Raw genomic sequence first — 19,821 nt, 5'->3', positions numbered from 1 at the left:
CTTCCGCCCAAGGTCTAGCCCCAGACCTTCTGGGAGGGGAGTCCTCTGCGCAGGCGCTGTGGGACCGCGGAGCTTTCTGGGAAAAGATGGATGCTCACGATCTGTTTCGCCGGCTCGGCGCGGGGGCGAAATTCGACGTGAGACGCTTCTCGGCGGACGCTGCCCGATTCAAGGTACTGTGTGCAAGGCGTCAGAAGCCTGAGTAACTGAGAAGGGGCAGGTGCCGGAGAAGGAACTGGCTGCTGGGGGAGTCGGCACTCGGAGACCCCGTGGCCTGGCTGTGGGGCATTTTCCCTCCCTTGGCGTTCAGCTTACTGCAGCCTTCTGAATGAACTCTTTTTCCCATCATTCTGTAGACTTTGTTGGGTCTAGCAAGGAAACGTTTCCTCCCGGCCTCCTTTCTGAGTTTATTCAAAGCACAGTTAGAATCCTACTTTCAGAAGTTATCTTTTTTCCGAAACGGATGGAAAAGAATTTGAGAAATCCCAAACGGAGAGAACAGATGATTTCACTGTAGTCTCTCTAGGTTTGTCTTGGCATGCGTATGCCTTTAGTGGGCATGTTTTTTTTTTTATTCCCGCAACTCCATGGCGTGTTAAGTAACCAATGAGAAGAGCGATTTAGAAATGGGAGATCTTACATAGGGAATTAGTGAGTGATAAATCGGGAGTAGTTAGGGCCCAATTGTGGAAAATCTTGAATATCAAGATTTCTTGGTATTGGGACTAGGGACATTTGTGTGTGTGTGCAACACGTGTGTTTCTTCTTTCTCTGTCTGGCGGCATAGCGTAGTTATTAAGAGTTTGAACTCTGGAACCAGATTATTCAGGTAAAATCCTGGGTCGGCCAGTTACTAGTTTTGAGACCTTGGTCAAGTTACTTAACCTCTTAATGCCTCGATTTTCTCATCTGTAATATTGGTATTTACCTCGTTAGGGTTGTTGAAGGAAGAAGGAATTTAATATATCTAAACATGCTTAGAAATCTGCCTGACAGCATGTGTTAGGCTTATAAGTGTTAGTTGCTATTATGACTATTATTATTACTTTTATAAGGTCAGAAAAGGTATCATCTTGGATTCCATTTGCCCAAACACACACTTGTCAGCTCAAACAAATATTTGGTGAAAGATAAAAAAGATGGGGAGTCATTGTATCCACACCCTTAACTGCCAACACTGCTAGGGTGAAAACAGTGCAGTCTGTCTATAGATTTCATTTGAAATTTTCTGGGTTTTAGATAGGAAAAAGGAAATATGACTTTGATTCTTCGGAGGTGCTACAGGGACTGGACTTTTTTGGAAACAAGAAGTCTGTCCCAGGTGAGAGTGAATCATCAAGAACTCATCAGGAACTACAAGATGAAGAGAAAAATGAAGAGAGCCTAACTGAAAGGAAGAGGGAGCAGAACAAGAAAAAGAGGAAGAAGATGACTTCAGGTTAGTGCTTGATGTATTTTTTTTTCTTTTTTCAATTACAGAAATTATGCAAGCTTATGATTACACCTCAGACAGTATACAGCTATTTGTCAGTTGATGGCATTCAGGTTGTTTCCAGGTATTTGTGATTACGAATATTGCTACAATAAGATACCTGTACATATATCTTTTTGTACAGGTGCTGTATTTCTGTAATTAGCATCCTAAATGTGAATTCACTATGTGAAAGGATATGCACACTTCTTTCTTTGAACAGATACAAAATGACTTCCCACAGCCATGTCAATGCTGGATACTGTTGGTCTTAACATTTTAGCCAATCTCATGAGTGAAACTATTTTTTAATTTGTATTTTTTTAAATTTGTTTATTTTTGGCTGCATTGAATCTTTGTTGCTGAGCGCAGGCTTTCTCTAGTTGCGGCGAGCAGGGGCTACTCTCCATTGCGGTGCGTAAGCTACTCATTGGGTAACTTCTCTTGTTGCAGAGCACGGGCTCTAGACTCGCCGGCTTCAGTAGTTGTGGCTCGCAGGCTCAGTAGTTGTGGTGCATGGGCTTAGTTGCTGCACAGCATGTGGGATCTTCCCAGACCAGGGCTCAAACCCGTGTCCCCTGCATTGGCAGGCAGATTCTTAACCACTGTGCCACCAGGGAAGCCCCTGTATTTTCTTGATAACTGGTGAGGTTGAACATCTTTTCATAGGCTTTGTTGGATATTTACATTTCAAGTTTTGTGACTTGTTTGTTTTTACACCTTGCCTGTTTTTCACAAGGTTTTTTTCTGTACTCAAAAATAGGAGTATTTACCTTTTTTCTTTGTCTGTTACATCTATTAAGTTTCCTAGCCATTTTATCCTTCTCATTGGGTGGCTCCTCTTGTTGCAGAGCACGGGCTCTAGGCACGCGGGCTTCAGTAGTTGTGGCACTCAGGCTCAGTAGCTGTGGCTCACGGGCTCTAGAGCACAGGCTCAGTAGTTGTGGTGCATGGGCTTAGTTGCTCCACGGCACGTGGGATCTTCCCGGACCGGGGCACGAACCCGTGTCCCCTGCATCGGCAGGCAGACTCTCAACCACTGTGCCACCAGGGAAGCCCTCCTTTCCCAATTTTTATACCTTCTATTACTTTCTTTCATCTAGTTGCAACCACTAGTACTTTTTCTTTTGTTTAGTGTGAAGGTAAGGTATGGCCTGTTTGTGCCACCTAAGAATGTTGCACTTAAAATCTTTTAATTTTTTAAAAATATATTTTAGAAATTACGTCTCAAGAAGTTTCTACTATACAGTGGATATCATCTGTGGAAGCAAAGATTGAAAATAAAAAAGTTAAAAGAGAAAATAAACTAACTTCAGGAAAGTTGGAGCAGCTCAGAAAAGAAAAGGTTAGAAAAATGGCTTCATCCAATTGTTTTTCTGGCCTAATGACTTTTTCGCTATCCTTGAGTTATTCTGGTGGTAAAAACGAGTATGGTTTTGTTTAGAAGATTACTTACATTAGATTAGATTTTACTTTAATGGAAACTTAAAGCAAAGTAGTGTTTGTGCTGTGGCTGAAATTTTTAAAGTTTAAAATTCTTGAAAGTATCTTGAAATTTTGAAACTTAGGTCCAAATTGATGATGTGTTTAGAATTAAATTTTTAAAATTTTTTATTCCCTTTTGATAAACATGAAATTGGCCCCCTTTCTCCTTTATGTTAAGCTCACACTGGTTTAGAAGGATTTCCTCCGACAGGGATTTGAGAGTTAGAATTCTTAAGAAACCTATTTTATGACTTGGGACTAGGAGGAGTAGAATTCAGAAGAAACAACAAATATGCCGTTGTCTTGTTTGCTGCTCTCCTGCTGTATTGCAGATGGAGAGTATTGTTCAGCTCAGTTTGTAATCCAGAATCTAGAATTTGGCTGTCTGGATCAGAGAATGGGAAAACAAAAAAAATCAGCATCACTTGATTCTGCTTTTGGCACTCAGTCTTAATAAGTAGAGTTTAGGGTAATCATTAAAAAGCATTGGCACTTGTCTGCTAAGTGCCACATAAAGACAATAGATTGATTCAGTGCCTGCCTTCTAGAAGTTTATATAAGATTGTGACTGTGACAGTAGCACATTAATGTGAATAACACATTATTCATGGCATTGACATTAATATGAGGAAAGTGTGGATAGATAGGTTTCATTGTTATGAAGGTCTTCCTTCTATGAAAGGGCACGAATTATACCTAATATCTGTATCTTGTAGGGATTGGAATTTAACCAGAAAGTTTCATATGTTACTAAAGCTTATCCCAGAAACCGTTACTGTTGCTTTACAACATCTGACACGGTATTTGACCACATTCATGGCGACTCCTTTATTTCACTTTTCAGATAAACTTCTTCCGGAATAAACATAAAATTCATGTCCAAGGAACTGATCTTCCTGACCCAATTGCTACATTTCAGCAACTTGACCAGGAATTTAAAATCAATTCTCGACTGCTTCAGAACATTCTAGATGCAGGCTTCCAGATACCTACGCCAATCCAAATGCAAGCCATTCCAGTTATGCTGCATGTGAGTATGAAGGCCTGTAAGTGAGTATGCGTGCATGTGTATGTGTGTGTGTGTTCATTCTCTTTCCTCTGTCTTTGAAATGTTCCTTTCTGCCTTATCTCCCCTTGTTGAAATCCTACCCTTGATTTCAAGGTCCGTCTCTAATACCTGTGCCTCCGTAAGATTTGTCTTGATCACTACTGCTAGATGTGATCTTTTTCCTTTACCAACACTGTTTCCCCTACCACCCAGTTCTCCATGTGTTTTCTTTTTCTTGCAACATTTGTCTTACACTTTACTATGGATTTGCATTAATTATATTCATCTCTTCCATTTAACTAAGAGTGTTAATCTTCTGAGGATAGGGACTATGTTCTGTTTTTTCATCCATGATTTAGTTTGTAATATTCAAGAACTATTTCAGAAATACAGAATTCTTGTACATAACCTGACTTTGTTTTTATCCCAGTACTTTTTATTATTGAAGTCTATTTAAGTACCAAAAAAATGCATAGATTTTAAGTGCACAGTTCATTGAGTTTCAACAGTGCATACCCTATGTAACCATCAACTCAGTGAAGATGTGTAGCATTTCTGTCACTCCAGCCAGTTCTCTCATACCCCTTCCATTCAGTCCTCACCTGACCCCCGCCCAGAGGTAAGCACTTTTCTGGTTTCTATTGCCATGTTTTAGTTTTTCCTCTTATAGAATCACGTAAGTGGAATCATTCATTATTTAATCTTTTTGGTTTCTTTCACTCTAATACAGTTTTTGAGATTCCTCCATGTTGCATATATCAGTAGTTTGTTACTGAGTAGTATTCTGTTGTATGAATATACCATAATTTGTTTATGTGTTGTTGATAGAGGTATGAGTTAACTTAGACTTTTGGAAATTAAGTTTTTCTGAGGTTTCTTTTTGTAGTGGTGAGAGCTGACTTTTTTCCCCAACATAACCAAGATGGCCTTCAGTTCTAGTAGCCAAAGGATATGAGTTCCCTCTCTCCTCATCCATACTAACCCTTTTCATTTTCTTTGGGAACTGAAATAAGAATATATTTGAATGATGTTGTTGACTGACATTATAGTAAATTTGCTTTTAGTTTTCATTTAAGGTTGTTTCTGTAGTGACCTTAACTTAAAGCTTTAAAAATCACAGTGACAAAAAAAAAAAATCACAGGCTCCGGATGCACAGGCTCAGCGGCCATGGCTCACAGGCCCAGCCGCTCCGCGGCATGTAGGATCTTCCCGGACCGGGGCACGAACCCATGTCCCCTGCATCCGCAGGCGGACTCTCAACCACTGCACCACCAGGGAGGCCCTCACCACTTTTTATTTCTTACTTTTAGCCATTCTGTTATTTATTAAAACCTTCTTTAAGGATGGAGCAATGCAGATATCAGGTCAAAAAGTTGGTTTTGTAATTTTGCTTTGATAAAGAGGTTTAGGGGAAAGAAAAATTGAAATAATGGAAATAAGGTTGTGAATCATCTTTGGGTTTTAGTTATCTACTTTCTTTACCCAGTTCAAATGAACTTTAGTAATAATGCTCAGAAACTCTATTGGGGCGGTTGTAGCAGGGGTGGGTAGAAAAGCAAATATTGGAGAAGTTAGAAGAGTGATGGAAATGTGAGTGTTTGGATTTATTATGTATAATTTTGTTATTTTTATGGCTGGTAGCATTATTTGACTGGGCTCTGAAAAATGTATGTACTCTTACTTAATATACTCTGTTTTTAGGGTCGAGAACTTCTGGCTTCTGCTCCTACTGGATCTGGAAAGACTTTGGCTTTTAGCATTCCTATTTTAATGCACCTGAAACAACCCACAAACAAAGGCTTCAGAGCCCTGATTATATCACCAACACGAGAACTTGCCAGCCAGGTATGACTGGTACTTTCTGAAGAGGTTGTGTTTGTGTTTGTCAGTCATCTTTCTTATTTGAGGGTAATAGAAAGGTCCAAAAGAGTAAGGCCCGTGTCTTTCTCATGGTCACATATTCTGTTCAAAGCACACTTCTCTGTGTCTTACTGCATGTGGGCCAGTCTTCTAAGTCTTTTCAGTTTTACAAAATATGTTGTTCTTAACATTTATACTTTGGTATATGCTCTAAGATCCTTGAAGTTGGAAGGCTACTATCATATATAGTTCCCCTCTAAAACTTTTTTTCCTCACCTAGAAAAATGAAACCTCATCTCAGTTTTTGAGAAAGTAAAACTATACAATGATCCACTCTACCCTCCCAATGTGCTTAATATAAAATACATGCTAAGTATGAAATAGTTTTGTAACAGTACTGTATTCTACAAACAATATGTAACAGAATGGAAGAGTTTTGGTTTTATCTCTTGGAACTAGTTTACTAGACCGGAAAAAACTACTGAATCTTACTTAGTATTGACGTTCCAAAATGCTGAGATTCCAGGTTAATCTACAGATTATTATGGGCTTAATTTCAGGTATTCATGAGTTGATACTAGATTTATTTTGTTAATAATGAAAAAGAGACTATACATCTTATCCAAGTATTTTAGCAGCTAATGTTTTTATCATTTTCTGTTTCAGATTCACCGAGAGTTAGTAAAAATATCTGAGGGAACAGGATTCAGGATACACATGATCCACAAAGCAGCAGTTGCAGCCAAGAAATTTGGACCTAAATCATCTAAGAAGTTTGGTAAGGGGCTTCGTGCTTGAGATGTAAGGGAGTTAGAAATTACAAGTATCCTAATTGCTACCTAGAAGTTCTTCAAGTGTAGTTAGTTGGATTTTTAGAAAAGCTGAAAGAGATCTCCTCCTCACCCCCACCCAGTAGATATATAAATATATACCAGTGGTTCTCAACCAGAGGTGATTCTGCCCTTCACCCCCACCTCACCCTCTATCCCAGGGATACTTGGCAATATCTGGAGACATTTTAAGTCATCACAACTGGGGAGAGGTGCTACTAGTATAGGGACAGAAGCCAGGGATGCTGTTAAACATCCTGCAACACACAGGTCAGCCTCCTACAACAAGGAGCTGTCTGAACCAAAATGCCAGTAGTGCTGAGGTTGAGAATCCCTGCTTATTCTATTGATTGTTAATCTGCCATGGAAATATTCTGCAGATAAGATTGATTTACATCCCTACTCTTAGATCAGCCAGAGAATCTGTTTTACTTGTCTTTTATCTTGAGCTTCTGAGTAAAGTTGCATTTAAGGAAAGTATTTTCCTGAAAAACAAACAAATGTTTGTTAAGCAAATTGGTGGATTATAGTATTCTTGCCTCTTAGAAGCTGAGAAAGCAGATCAGATAAAAGGAGAGTAAGGATATAGTAGTTTGTGCTATGATGGATTTAAAAAATATGTATATTAGCTTATTGTGTTGTTGGTGGTGTAGTGCATAAAACCACTTCTCCCCACCTGAGGTTATTAACGGAAATTCAGGAGACTTAATCCCCTAATTCAAGAGGGATGAATGTTGTTTTTGCAATTTGTACCATTTATTTTTCCTTACAGATATTCTTGTGACTACTCCAAATCGACTAATCTATTTATTAAAGCAAGATCCTCCGGGAATAGACTTAACAAGGTAAATTACTTTAATAATGTCTTTTATGTGTGTTTTTCATGAAATTGATTATATTTTGTCCTCAGTTACTTGTATTATTGCTCTTTGGAGCTTGCTATGTTGATGCTGAGAAAAATGTTTTCATTAAACTCATAGAAAAGTAACTATCCTGGTCTGGAAGAAAGTTAACAGATTCCGATAAGCAGTTAGTACAGAATTCGCCTAGAAATTTTCACATCTTTCAGCAATGGTGATGGCGTTCATAAGGTTTATCTGAGCTTCTGTCATTGCCAGTGGAACCTCATATCTTTGGGGCTAATGGAATAGGTACATTAATTTATATTTATTTTGTTTTCACCTTTTTCTTGCTTATTTTTCTTATACTTTTTCTGGTATGATATGTAGATCTGAGAAGCATCATTGTGGTTGGACTTCTTCATTTGTTCCCACAGGTAGTGAAGCATCTTGGATCTTTCAGTTCAATACCCACAAGTTTTTTTTTTTGTTATTTCTTAGTGTTGAATGGCTGGTAGTAGATGAATCAGATAAACTGTTTGAAGATGGCAAAACTGGGTTCAGAGACCAGCTGGCTTCCATTTTCTTGGCCTGCACATCCCACAAGGTCAAAAGAGCTATGTTCAGTGCAACTTTTGCCTATGATGTTGAGCAGTGGTGCAGACTCAACTTGGATAATATCATTACTGTTTCCATTGGAGCAAGGTAATTGTTCTTCCACATTATCCCACTCATTTTTTAAAAAAACACAAGTCATTATTTTAGACTAAAAGAGATAGGTTGTGTGGGTTAAGATTGATAAAAAGAGTTTGACTGAAAGAAATACATTCTTTAAAGTCAAGATTGATTAAGCATTTTCTATTTTAGAATAATCCAAAGGGAGATTCTCATATTGTCATATTAATATTCCTATCCTCATGCGTTTAGTTGGTTTTTCCAGTCCACAAAGTATGACATGAGCTCTGTGGCCACCCAAAGGATTTAATCTCGTTGATGGCTTAACAAAGTAGGGCCACAGAGAAGGAAGCTGATGTTACTGAGCCACTTGATTTATAATTGCTTTTTAAAAATATTTTGGGGAGCATTTATGCTAAATGATAGAGAAAAGTCTTATGAAATTATGATATTGCCACTTGATATACTATAATGCAACGCATGAAATGGTCGGAGTGAAAATTGTAGCTATATGAAAAAGGTGCCTGTAGTAACATGTTAAGTAAAACAGAAGCCAAATGAAACAGTAAAGAATATCCTGTCTACTTTCAACATAAAACTCCTGTGTATAAAAAGAAAAATAGAACAGATTAACCATAAACATAATTATAAAGGCAGATAACAATGGAAAAAGTATTTATACATGGTATAGAGTGTTAATAAAGCCTAAAGATACCTCACCCCAACTGTTTGTCAATAAATAAACCTTTGCTAACCATTAAGAAAAAAATTTAGGCATCTGTAACAACCCCCTTTAAAATGTTCTCATTTTACCCAATAATTTTACTTTTAGAAAGATTCTGTAAGTAATTAGACACATGAAAATTTATGACTAGAACACAGCAAAATGTCGAAGTTTATTCTAAAATGGTAGAATTGTGGGTAATTTATTTTATTGTTTATGTCTTTATTTTTTTTAATTTTCTTGAGATAACATTTTTATAATCATAACAAAACATTCAAAGACCTAAATAGACATTTCTCCAAAGACATCCAAATGGCCAGTAGGCACATGAAAAGATGCTCAACGTCACTAATTATTAGAGAAATGCAAATCAAAAGTACAGTGAGGTATCACCTCACACCAGTCAGAATGGCCATCATCAAAAAGTCTACAAAGAATAAATGCTAGAGAAACTAACACAACATTGTAAATCAACTATACTCCAATAAAAATTAAAAAAAGAAAAAAGAATAAATGCTGGAGAGGGTGTGGAGAAAGGGAACCCTCTTACATTGTTGGTGGGAATGTAAATTGGTGCAGCCACTATGGAAAATAGTATGGAGGTTCCTTAAAAAACTAAAAATAGAGTTACCATATGATCCAGCAATCTCAACTCCTGGGCATATATCCTGAGAAAACTATAATTCGAAAAGATACATGCACCCCAGTGTTCATAGCAGCACTATTTACAATAGCCAAGACATGGAAGCAACCTAAATGTCCATTGAGAGATGATGGGTAAAGAAGATGTGGTGTACACACACACACACACACTTAAACACACACACACAGAGGAATATTATTCAGTCATAAAAAAGAATGAAATAATGCCATACAGCAACATGGATGGGCCCAGAGATTATCATACTAAGTGAAGTAAGTCAGACAGAGAAAGACAAATATCATATGATATCACTTATATGTGGAATCTAAAAAATGATACAAATGAACTTATTTACAATGCAGAAACAGGCTTACAGACATAGAAAACAAAGTTACAGTTACCAAAGGGAAAAGGCAGAGGTGGGGATAAATTAGGAGTTTGGGATTAGCAGATACAAACTACTGTATATAAAATAGATAAACAACAAGGTCCTACTGTATAGCACATGGAACTATATTCAGTATCTTGTAATAAACTATAATGGAAAAGAATCTGAAAAATAATATATATATACACACACACACATATATATACACACATAACTGAATCACTTTGCCATACACCTGAAACTAATATAACATTGTAAATCAACTATACTTGGATTAAAAAGAATGAATAAAACATTTAAAAATAACAACTTTGTCTTTAAGTTAAAATATAAATAATTCAGTACTTATATTGACAGTGGAAAAGGTCATTCTGTTGGAGTTGTGTGTAAATTTTTTCATTTATTTAGAATTCAAGGGGTGAAACAAAAATTGGCTCTTGCAAACTACAAGGGATCTTTTCTTCTTAGGAATTCTGCAGTAGAGACCGTAGAACAAGAGCTTCTCTTCGTTGGGTCTGAGACTGGAAAACTTCTGGCCATGAGAGAACTTGTTAAAAAGGTATATTTGGACTACATTCTTGAGTTTTGTTAATGTTCACCAAGCCTTGTATTACTAGGTGTAATATTACTAGCAATTACTTGTATTACTAGCCTTGGAAGACGGATTTATTATGAGCACTTAACTTCCTGGCAGACCCTTGATTGGGGCTCTGCTGGGTCTCCTGCCTCCTGCTGGCAGTCTTGGGGGTCTCTCTGTCCCAGCTTCTCCCTGCCCACACCCTAACTCCCATCCAGAACTGGCTGCAGGGCCCCCAGCTCTCCTCCCTGTCCCCAGGTAGGGTGATCAGTGCTGTGGCCTGGGTCCCTGAGCTGTGTGCTATTGAGGGGGTCCTGCCACAGGATTCCTGGGTGGACCCCCCTCCGTGCCCTGGCTGTTTCCATATTTAAGCTGAAATAAAAGGTTTTAGAAACTTAAAAAAAAAAAAAAAGGGAGGTTGAGTGCTATTCCTGCGTCATATTTAGTAATCCAGTGGTAAATCGGTAAGAAGCACATTGGAGCAACTCTTGTCTCGACAGGGAGAGGCTCTCCTCTCAGAATATATTAAGATTTCTGTTCCCAGCTCGGGGTAGGCCAGGGAAAGACCTACCTGCTGCCCTGAATGCCTCCTTTTTCCACACCAGCACGCTGCGGGTTCTGTTCCAGACCACCACAGTAAGGCCAATGTCACAATAAAGTGAGTCACAGGAATTTTCTGGTTTCCCAGTGTATAGATAAGTTATGTTTACACTATATTGTAGTCTATTAAGTGTGCAATAGCATATGTCTAAAAAATAATGTACGTACCTTAACTTAAAAATACTTTATTGCTGAAAATGCTAACCAACACCTGAGCCTTCACTGAGTCATAGCAGAAACATTAAAGATCACTCACTGATCATAGATCACAACAGCAAATATAATGAAGAAGTTTGAAATATTGTGAGAATTACCAAAATGTGATACAGAGACGTGAAGTGAGCAAATGCTGTTGGAAAAATATGGTGCTGAACATTGAGTCGCCACAAACCTTCAATTCGTAAAAAACACAATATCTGCAAAGTGCAATTAAACAAAGTATGCCTGTATATATCTGCCCCTGAATCTCCCCCCATCACTCTCCTGGTTTCTTAGAGAACTGGGGCATTAATGAATAGGACACTAGAGTGGGGTTTTTTGTTTTATTAATGAGTTAATAGAAATATAGTACTTACAATAGTGCTTGGCACATAATAAATGCTATTATGTGCATGTTTTACTAATGTTCTTAAGGATATCATTTGGCAGTAGGAAATTTAAGGTTTTCACAGATACTCAAATGGAATTATACACCAGAGATTTTTAGCCATGTATAAACTTCAGGAGTTCTGTGAACCTTCTGAAATTATATGTAACATTTTGTGTGAATGTGTGGTTGCCTGTTAGAAAGCTTCATAGCTTTCTTTCATTAGATTCTGAAAGGGTGCGTGGACCAAAATAATAAGGTTAAGCCCTAATGCTGACAGTCAAAAATATAGAAAGCTGGTTTGAGAGAGAGGTGGGGTTTGATGATATTAATGTAAAAAATAAAAATCATTTGCTTAGGGCTGCTGGTTGATAACTGAGATTTTATGGAACTTGATAAGATAAAGATTATATTGAGAGAACTGAGAACCAAGGACTAAGCTTTGGGGAAAACCCACAGTTAGGATAAATAACAGATTAAAATGACAGTTATTGGGGCTTCCCTGGTGGTACAGTGATTGAGAATCCGCCTGCCAGTGCAGGGGACACGGGTTCGAGCCCTGGTCCAGGAAGATCCCACATGCTGTGGAGCAACTAAGCCTGTGCACCACAACTACTGAGCCTGCGCTCTAGAGCCCGCGAGCCACAACTGCTGAAGCCCGTGCACCTGTAGCCCGTGCTCTGCAACAGGAGAAGCCACCACAATGAGACCACACACCACAATGAAGAGTAGCCCCTGCTCACCGCAACTAGAGAAAACCCACACGCAACAACGAAGACCCAATGCAGCCAAAAATAAATGAAATAAATAAATTTATTTTTAAAAAAATGACAGCTATTACATTTTAAGAAGAAACAAAAATGTTCTGAAGCACAGAAGCAATCAGATGATTATTTCAAAGAGTGGGCATCCATTGCTGTAGAAAGATGAAGGGGAATTAATTAGACAAGATTATTGGAATTAGATGGAGAGCTTGTACTACACAACAAGAGAAAGAACCACACTGTAGAGAATGGATAGTGAGGAAGACAGAGGCAGGCTTGGACCTCTGGTCTAAGAAATTTGTCAATTTCTAAATTAAAATGAACTAAAATCATATGAAATACTGCAGTTATATTCTTGATTATGGATTATGTATGCTTTCTTTTAGGGTTTCAATCCACCTGTTCTTGTTTTTGTTCAGTCCATTGAAAGGGCTAAAGAACTTTTTCATGAGCTCATATATGAAGGTATTAATGTGGATGTTATTCATGCAGACAGAACTCAGCAACAGGTAAAGTCAAATGCATACTTTCAAAGCAATAAAGAACAACTAAATTTTTTTAATTGGCATTAAATTTATGAAGTACTTGTTTTCCATTCCTAGAGTGGTACTAAAACATTTAATATATGTTCTGTTAACCAGAGAGATAACACAGTCCATAGCTTCAGAGCAGGAAAAATCTGGGTTCTTATTTGTACAGCCTTGCTAGCCAGAGGGATCGATTTTAAAGGTGTGAACCTGGTCATCAACTATGACTTTCCAACCAGCTCAGTGGAATATATCCACAGGATAGGTGAGTCGTGTGCCCCACCCCTCTACTCACCTCTCTTAGCACCACTACCAGTCCCTTCAGCATGCTCAAGTTTTTAGTGCTGTGAAAATCCAGTGATTTGTATATGTGATTCTTGAAGGTCCCATTCCTCCCAAAAGTAGGTTTTTTTTAATGGTCTGGTTTCTCTTAGGTCGAACTGGAAGAGCCGGGCATAAAGGAAAAGCTGTTACATTTTTCACTGAAGATGATAAACCATTATTAAGAAGGTAAATTAGGAGAAAAAATTTAGCATTAAGTTGGCAAAATTGATTCATTATTCTCATACACAGTTAACGGATAATTACAAAATGGCTGTGTCCCAAATTCTGTTATGGTATTAGTCAAACAAACCTTAGCCATGAAAAAAAGAAAAATGATCAAAGGGCCTCGTTTTTGCCCTTCCATTGTTAGATTTTGGAAATATTCACAATGGAATATTCATTAAGTTTCAGACCCACGGGCTTTCTTGGTGGCACAGTGGTTAAGAATCCGCCTACCAATGCAGGGGACACGGGGTCGAGCCCTGGTCCAGGAAGATGCCACGGAGCAACTAAGCCCGTGGGCCACAACTACTGAGCCTGCGCTTTAGAGCCTGCGAGCCACAACTACTGAGCCCATGTGCCAGAACTACTGAAGCCTGTGCACCTAGAGCTTGTACTCCACAAGAGAAGCCACCTTAATGAGAGGCCTGTGCACAACGAAGAGTAGCCCGCACTCGTTGCAACTAAAAAGAGCCTGCGCATAGTAACAAAGACCCAATGCAGGCAAAAGTTAATTAATTAAAAAAAAAGTTTCAGACTCACAGAATTCTCCCAATAGCCTTCACTTGATATTACTCAAAATGTAATATTAAGGTTTTGGATTAATTGTTTAAAGTTAACCCCTGAGTCTCTTATAGCCCCGTCAAAATGATCTCTTAGCATGGGTGTATTCTTCCCATTACTCTTAGGGGCAGCTGGAGTTTTATGTTTAGTCCCAGGATCACCTGTCATAGAGGAAAAACTGTTTTAGTAACACACTCTAATATTCAGTTGTAGCCCCTTGAAGCCTGGGTAACCTATGATAGATACACTTTTAGAATCTTAATTTAGCCCATCGTCATAGATTTTAATATAGAAGCTGAGTTTCCTACATTTGGGCTGCCTACAGAAATTTTAGGCTGATGATAATTGGCAACAGTTCATATTTCTAACAAATGAAGTTGAGTTGTGGATGTAGGCAGTTTGTACTTTATTCTGTTTATCAGTTTTGGCGAAGATTTTGCTTCGTGCCTTCTGAGCCTTGGCTCTGTCAGCCTTGATTTTGCTGTGATCAGATTTTCACATGTGGTGTGTAGGGGAGTACATTCCAATAGCCTAGATTCACCTGAGTTCTCAGCAACTCCAAGCATGTGCATCTGATGACCCCCATATCAGTACAACTGTGTACCTCAGTTTTCCATCTGGGAAATGGGGATAATGATAGTATTTACTACAAAGGGTTGTAAGGATTGAATAAGTTACTACAGTAAGTCCCCTACATACAAACAAGTTCCGTTCCGAGAGTGTGTTCGTTAAGTCCAGTTTGTTCATAAGTCCAACAAAGTTAGCCTAGGTACCCAGCTAACACAACCGGCTATATAGTACATACTGTAATAGGTTTATAATAGTTTTCACACAAATAATACATAATAAACCCCAAAATAAAACATTTTTAATCTTACAGTACAGTACCTTGAAAAGTACAGTAGTACAGTACAACAGCTGGTGCTTCTTAGCAGTACCAGCTACGTCACCACTGCTTTTATGCTTGCTTCCGGACACCCTGGGCTTGAAACAAAGATACTGTGCTACTGTACTCTATACAGTACTGTACAGTAAAGTACACAAAAGCACAACCACTTGTAGAGGATGTATGCATATGACAGTGTACGCCAGACATGTGAACTAATTTACCTGATTGGGCATGCGAATGCATGTTTACATCTTTGAAAGTTCAAAACTTGAAGGTTCATTTGTAGGGGACTTACTGTATACATGAGAAGCTTGAGACCATGTCAAGCTTTATCATTTAATAAATTTAAGTATGACTCTGACTTCAGTCAGTGTCTCATCCAATACTGGGCTTAGTAGCTTTTTAGGGCTTGTTAAATATTGAGTAGAAACAGATGCTATCTAAAATTTTCATCAAGACATTGATTTCAGTCCAGCAGACCGTTCTCTCAGTAATCCAATATGACTGTATCTGGTAATAATTGGTAATAATTTATCAGAACACTTTACTGGATTACTTTTTTGTTTGTGTAGTTTTAATTCCTCTTGTATTGTGCAGAGGGTTTATGTACATAAACATCAGTTTGACAAGATACAAATTTACGTTTATGGGTACCTTTTTCAGTGTTGCCAATGTTATCCAGCAGGCTGGATGTCCTGTCCCAGAATACATAAAAGGTTTCCAGAAACTACTAAGGTACAATCTTGAATTTACCTGGAGCTTCTCTCTCTCTCTCTCTCTCTCTTTACATATATATTCTTGATTTCACACTCTTATACATTATAGTTCTAATAATACTACTATTTTTAGAACATTTTAAGATTAAAATTTTTCCTTTTAAATATTTGTGAATACTGTCTGTTCTTTCCCTGCCAGTTTTTCATCCTTGAAATTTTAAGTATTCAGATTTTTAAAGTATTATTCAACATGAGTGAAATATGCTGAGATTTTGTTCTAATTCATAAAACTGATAAAAAGCAGTTAATTGGCCAAAATGAAACTCTAGTGTTTGTTAGCACAAGATATAAGAGTGACACACGACATATTTTAATCATAATCAGTGCCTTTTAAAAAATTGGTTGAATTTATCATCCCTTTGGGTTACCTCTCTAGATGCTGTTAGGTAACCTAGTATATTAAAGTGGATACAGTGGTGTCACTGTAAATCTGTAAGTGGATGAAGGAAACGAATTTTGTGAACCAAAGAACCAAAACTAGTTTTAGCTCTTTTAAATTAAGTTGCACTTAATTCAGTTCTTTCTTTGTAACTTTCAGTAAACAAAAGAAAAAGATGATTAAGAAGCCTTTGGAAAGGGAGAGCATTAGTACAACTCCAAAATATTTCTTAGAAAAAGCTAAGGATAAACGGTAAGTATATGGTAAAAGTTACTGTTTGATTCTGGCATATTCTTATAACGTAAGCATTATTTTTCCTTAGGGTAGATTTTTAGAAGTAGAATTTGATAGGTCTACAGTCCATTATAGAAGGTAATAAAAGTAATATATCTTAGGTTGCCTGTGATTTGGAAACTTGGATAATTCAATCTTGGAATTTTTCTTTATCTGTATATTAATGATCTGTATTTCTCCATCTTTGAAAATATGATTTCAATTCACTATGAATTAGAATTGCACTGTCCACCATCTCCACACAGCCTGTATCTGGGCACACTACTGAGGCCAGTAGTTAGGACTGCTGACTCACATTGATGGAGTCTTCCTTCAAGCTCCATATTCTGGGCAGGATTTCAGTAGGATCTTGGGCTTATGCTGAAGCACATTGTAACACCTCTGAACAGTATGACTTGAGTAAATTTGTAGTCATTTAGCTGAAGTTTTGAGGATTTTAAAGTATAGGTTTTTTTTTTTTTAGCATACACACAGGACTACCTTTTTTGCCTGTTACTGCCAGGAAACTACATGATTTCATAGGGGATTTCACAGTACTATTCTTTCCACTATTTAAGGAAAAATGACACTCTTCAAATTCTATCAGTACCAATTAATATATAACATATATAAAATGTAGGCATTTACCAAGTTCTACTGTTCACCTTCAGTCTTACTACATATATAATATGTAGTGAGGTGTATGAATGGATGTAAAATGAGACGACCCCTTTCCTGAAGTTAGAGAAAGGAGATTAATATACATGAAAAAAGTTAGACAATAATTTTTAAATAAAACAGAAGTTTAGAGAAGGGAAAAAATCATTATGGATTGGTGTAGTTACAGAAAGTTTCAAGGAAGTAGAATTATGTTCAAGGATGGATAAAATTTAGGCATGTAGAAGGAACAAGGTGAACCCAGGCTAGAAAACCTGCACTTTCCTTCTGAGTGAAAGAGCCTGCCTGACATTTTGTATTGGTTGTGGGAAATAATGTTCAGCCCCAGTACATAGACTGTACAGAGTGTCCCAAAGGGTTTGGTGGTTTTAAGCTTTAATAACTTGGGAAGGATAAATGTTACAATCTTATAAAACTGCATCATTTGAAAGATTATTTTAATTTAACTGGTACTTATTCAGTTTTGTGCGTTCTTAATACATTTTTCTTTTTATTCTTTGTGGCAACAGTTCCTGGGTGACAGACCAGTGGATTGGTAGAGAAGGTTGCCCTGCTTGGTCACCTTATCTGTCTCATTAGACTTTTTCTTGTGGTGGGCTGCTGCAGAATTGTTGCGTACACATCAGAACCTCATTCTTTGGGTGATCTCAAAGCTAGGATTGGAAATGCAGTCCTTTCGGGCACTGAGCCGCAGCTGATAAAAGTTTTTACAAAGGTCGAAAATTGTCTAGAGCATAAGATCATGGCTGTGTTGAACTGTAAAAATAAAATCAATATTTTAAATAATGACACTGATTTTTGTAAGTTTGTAGCTTTTAATGATCTGAGGTTATTAAAACTTAAAGCTGCGCTAAGGCTTTGAGGACACCTGTTATAAACCTTGTAACTAGCCCCCTGCTTAAGATGCTTTGGTTCTGTCTCTATTTTCTTCACATTTAAAGGCCATACTTCTTAACATAGCATACAAACAAGATCTGATCTGAATCTAGCTTACCTTTCCACTGTAGATGTTGCTTTAATGATCCTACCCACACCTGTGGCCTCAGCTCTATGCTGATAAATCTTAAGTCCATATCTTCAAGCCCAACTTCCCAACTGAGCTATAAACCTGAAGCCTGTTGCCTAGTGGGTGTCACTTCAGGCACTGCAAACTCAAACTGGTATAGTAGGGCGTAGGGGAGATTGGATTTGGAGCCAGAATAACTGGCTCTAATAACACCTTTTCCTGTGTGACTTTGCACAAGTCACTTCACCTCTCTAAGCCTCTTTCCCCCTATATATAATGGAAATGGTTATATAAATAATACCAACTCTGCCACTCAGAGTTGGTGGAGGATTAAATGAACTGATATACATCTAAGAACTTTGCATTACTGTACTGTAGTATGTGAATATTGATTATTTTCTCAAAACTTTTTTTCCTTTTCCTGTGTTAACAGTTAGTTGATGGCATTCACCATTCACCAAACTCTAAAATCAGACTGTCATGTCTAAAATTTTTACGTGTCATGTCTAATATTTATTACCAGTGTGTGATGATCAGCAAGTTACTTAACCACTCTACCTCATTTTCCACATCTGTAAAATGAGGATAATAATAGAATCTTCTTCGTAAGTTAGGAAGACTATCTGAGTTGATACATATAAACGACTTATAAACAGTATCTGGCATTTAATCAATGTGAACTCTTCTTATTAATTCAGGATCAGAATCTGTCTTTTATACCATGTTGTAGTGTAGTTTACTGTGGTGTTTCTGTCTCACTTACCTGGATGTGGTTTTCTAAAGGGCAAAGACACATCTTTGTGTTCCTAGTGCCTTGTATACTTGATTATACAGGAGGTTTCAGTAAATGTTTATTAAACTGGTAGAGTTTTGGAAAGTACATATATCTAAAATTTCTAATTCAACTTTCCTTTCATTGTCACAGGAAAAAGGTCACTGGTCAGAACAGCAAGAAGAAAGTAACTCCTGAGGACAAAAGTTAAAAACAGACTTCTAAAAAGACTATATCACAAATGTGATTTTATGATTCCAGCATGAATGTTGTTTTCTTGGAATACATTGTCTTTTAATCACCTGTACCAAACATTTGAAATCAACTACAAGAACATGGGACTAGTGAAAAATGATCCTAAACTATCAGTGCATCATGTCAAGTTTCAATTCATAGGTGATTTTTTAAATGATTATATAATGGAAAAAACATTCATTGACATTCATGTGGTTTGAATCCAGAGCGATGCTTCTTACAGAAGAACAAAAGTTTATGCTAAAAATAACAACACCCAAATGTGGTGAACTGGATTTTTCCCTTCAAGTGTGAAAGAGCGTGTCATGTATGCTGTGGAGAAGCATTTGGAACCACATTGCGAAGTAAAGTCTTGAGGTTGAATGCCCCTTCCCACCCACTTTTTTTTTTTTTTTTTTTTGGATGGACAAGAAGCAGCACGGGCTGTCTACCAAGAATAAACCTACTGCTCTCTTTATTTCACTGTTTCTTAATTTGTTGGTGGCCTTTTGTGATATGAGCCACAACAAGATGCCTTTTATATGGCTGGTTATTCAAGTTCACTAGAATTTTAAATTCTTTGATCTGTATATAAATATCTTTTACCTCATCCCTATCGTAGCTCAGACCTTACCTTCATAATGTTGCAGCTATAAGATTATGGTCAGCTTCTCCCTTTCTTACTTCAT

The 19,821-nt window shown here is 37.5% G+C and overlaps 1 protein-coding gene across 1 annotated transcript; it reads left to right on the top strand.

Annotated features, from left to right (window-relative positions):
• The first annotated feature begins 60 nt into the window (after nucleotides 1–60).
• On the top strand, nucleotides 61–19,610 carry DDX52 (DExD-box helicase 52). The gene is made up of 15 exons (XM_060134398.1): nucleotides 61–173; nucleotides 1,240–1,438; nucleotides 2,689–2,816; nucleotides 3,801–3,986; nucleotides 5,707–5,850; nucleotides 6,532–6,643; nucleotides 7,468–7,540; nucleotides 8,036–8,239; nucleotides 10,433–10,523; nucleotides 12,878–13,000; nucleotides 13,133–13,283; nucleotides 13,453–13,528; nucleotides 15,678–15,749; nucleotides 16,329–16,421; nucleotides 19,052–19,610. The coding sequence occupies exons 1-15, from the start codon at nucleotides 87–89 to the stop codon at nucleotides 19,107–19,109; spliced, it is 1,797 nt and encodes a 598-aa protein (XP_059990381.1). The 5' UTR covers nucleotides 61–86; the 3' UTR covers nucleotides 19,110–19,610.
• Nucleotides 19,611–19,821: the final 211 nt, after the last annotated feature.

This window comes from Lagenorhynchus albirostris, chromosome 20 (genome assembly GCF_949774975.1).
Source record: "Lagenorhynchus albirostris chromosome 20, mLagAlb1.1, whole genome shotgun sequence".
Taxonomy (NCBI): Eukaryota; Metazoa; Chordata; class Mammalia; order Artiodactyla; family Delphinidae; genus Lagenorhynchus; species Lagenorhynchus albirostris.
This window is presented reverse-complemented; position numbering and strand designations above follow the sequence as displayed.

Bases quoted from the DNA above. Each gene is read 5' to 3' on its own strand.
- DDX52 (XM_060134398.1), top strand. From the start codon at position 87: ATGGATGCTCACGATCTGTTTCGCCGGCTCGGCGCGGGGGCGAAATTC. The intron at 8,240-10,432 runs GTAATTGTTCTT...TTTTCTTCTTAG, and splicing joins ACTGTTTCCATTGGAGCAAG to GAATTCTGCAGTAGAGACCG. The intron at 15,750-16,328 runs GTACAATCTTGA...TGTAACTTTCAG, and splicing joins GGTTTCCAGAAACTACTAAG to TAAACAAAAGAAAAAGATGA.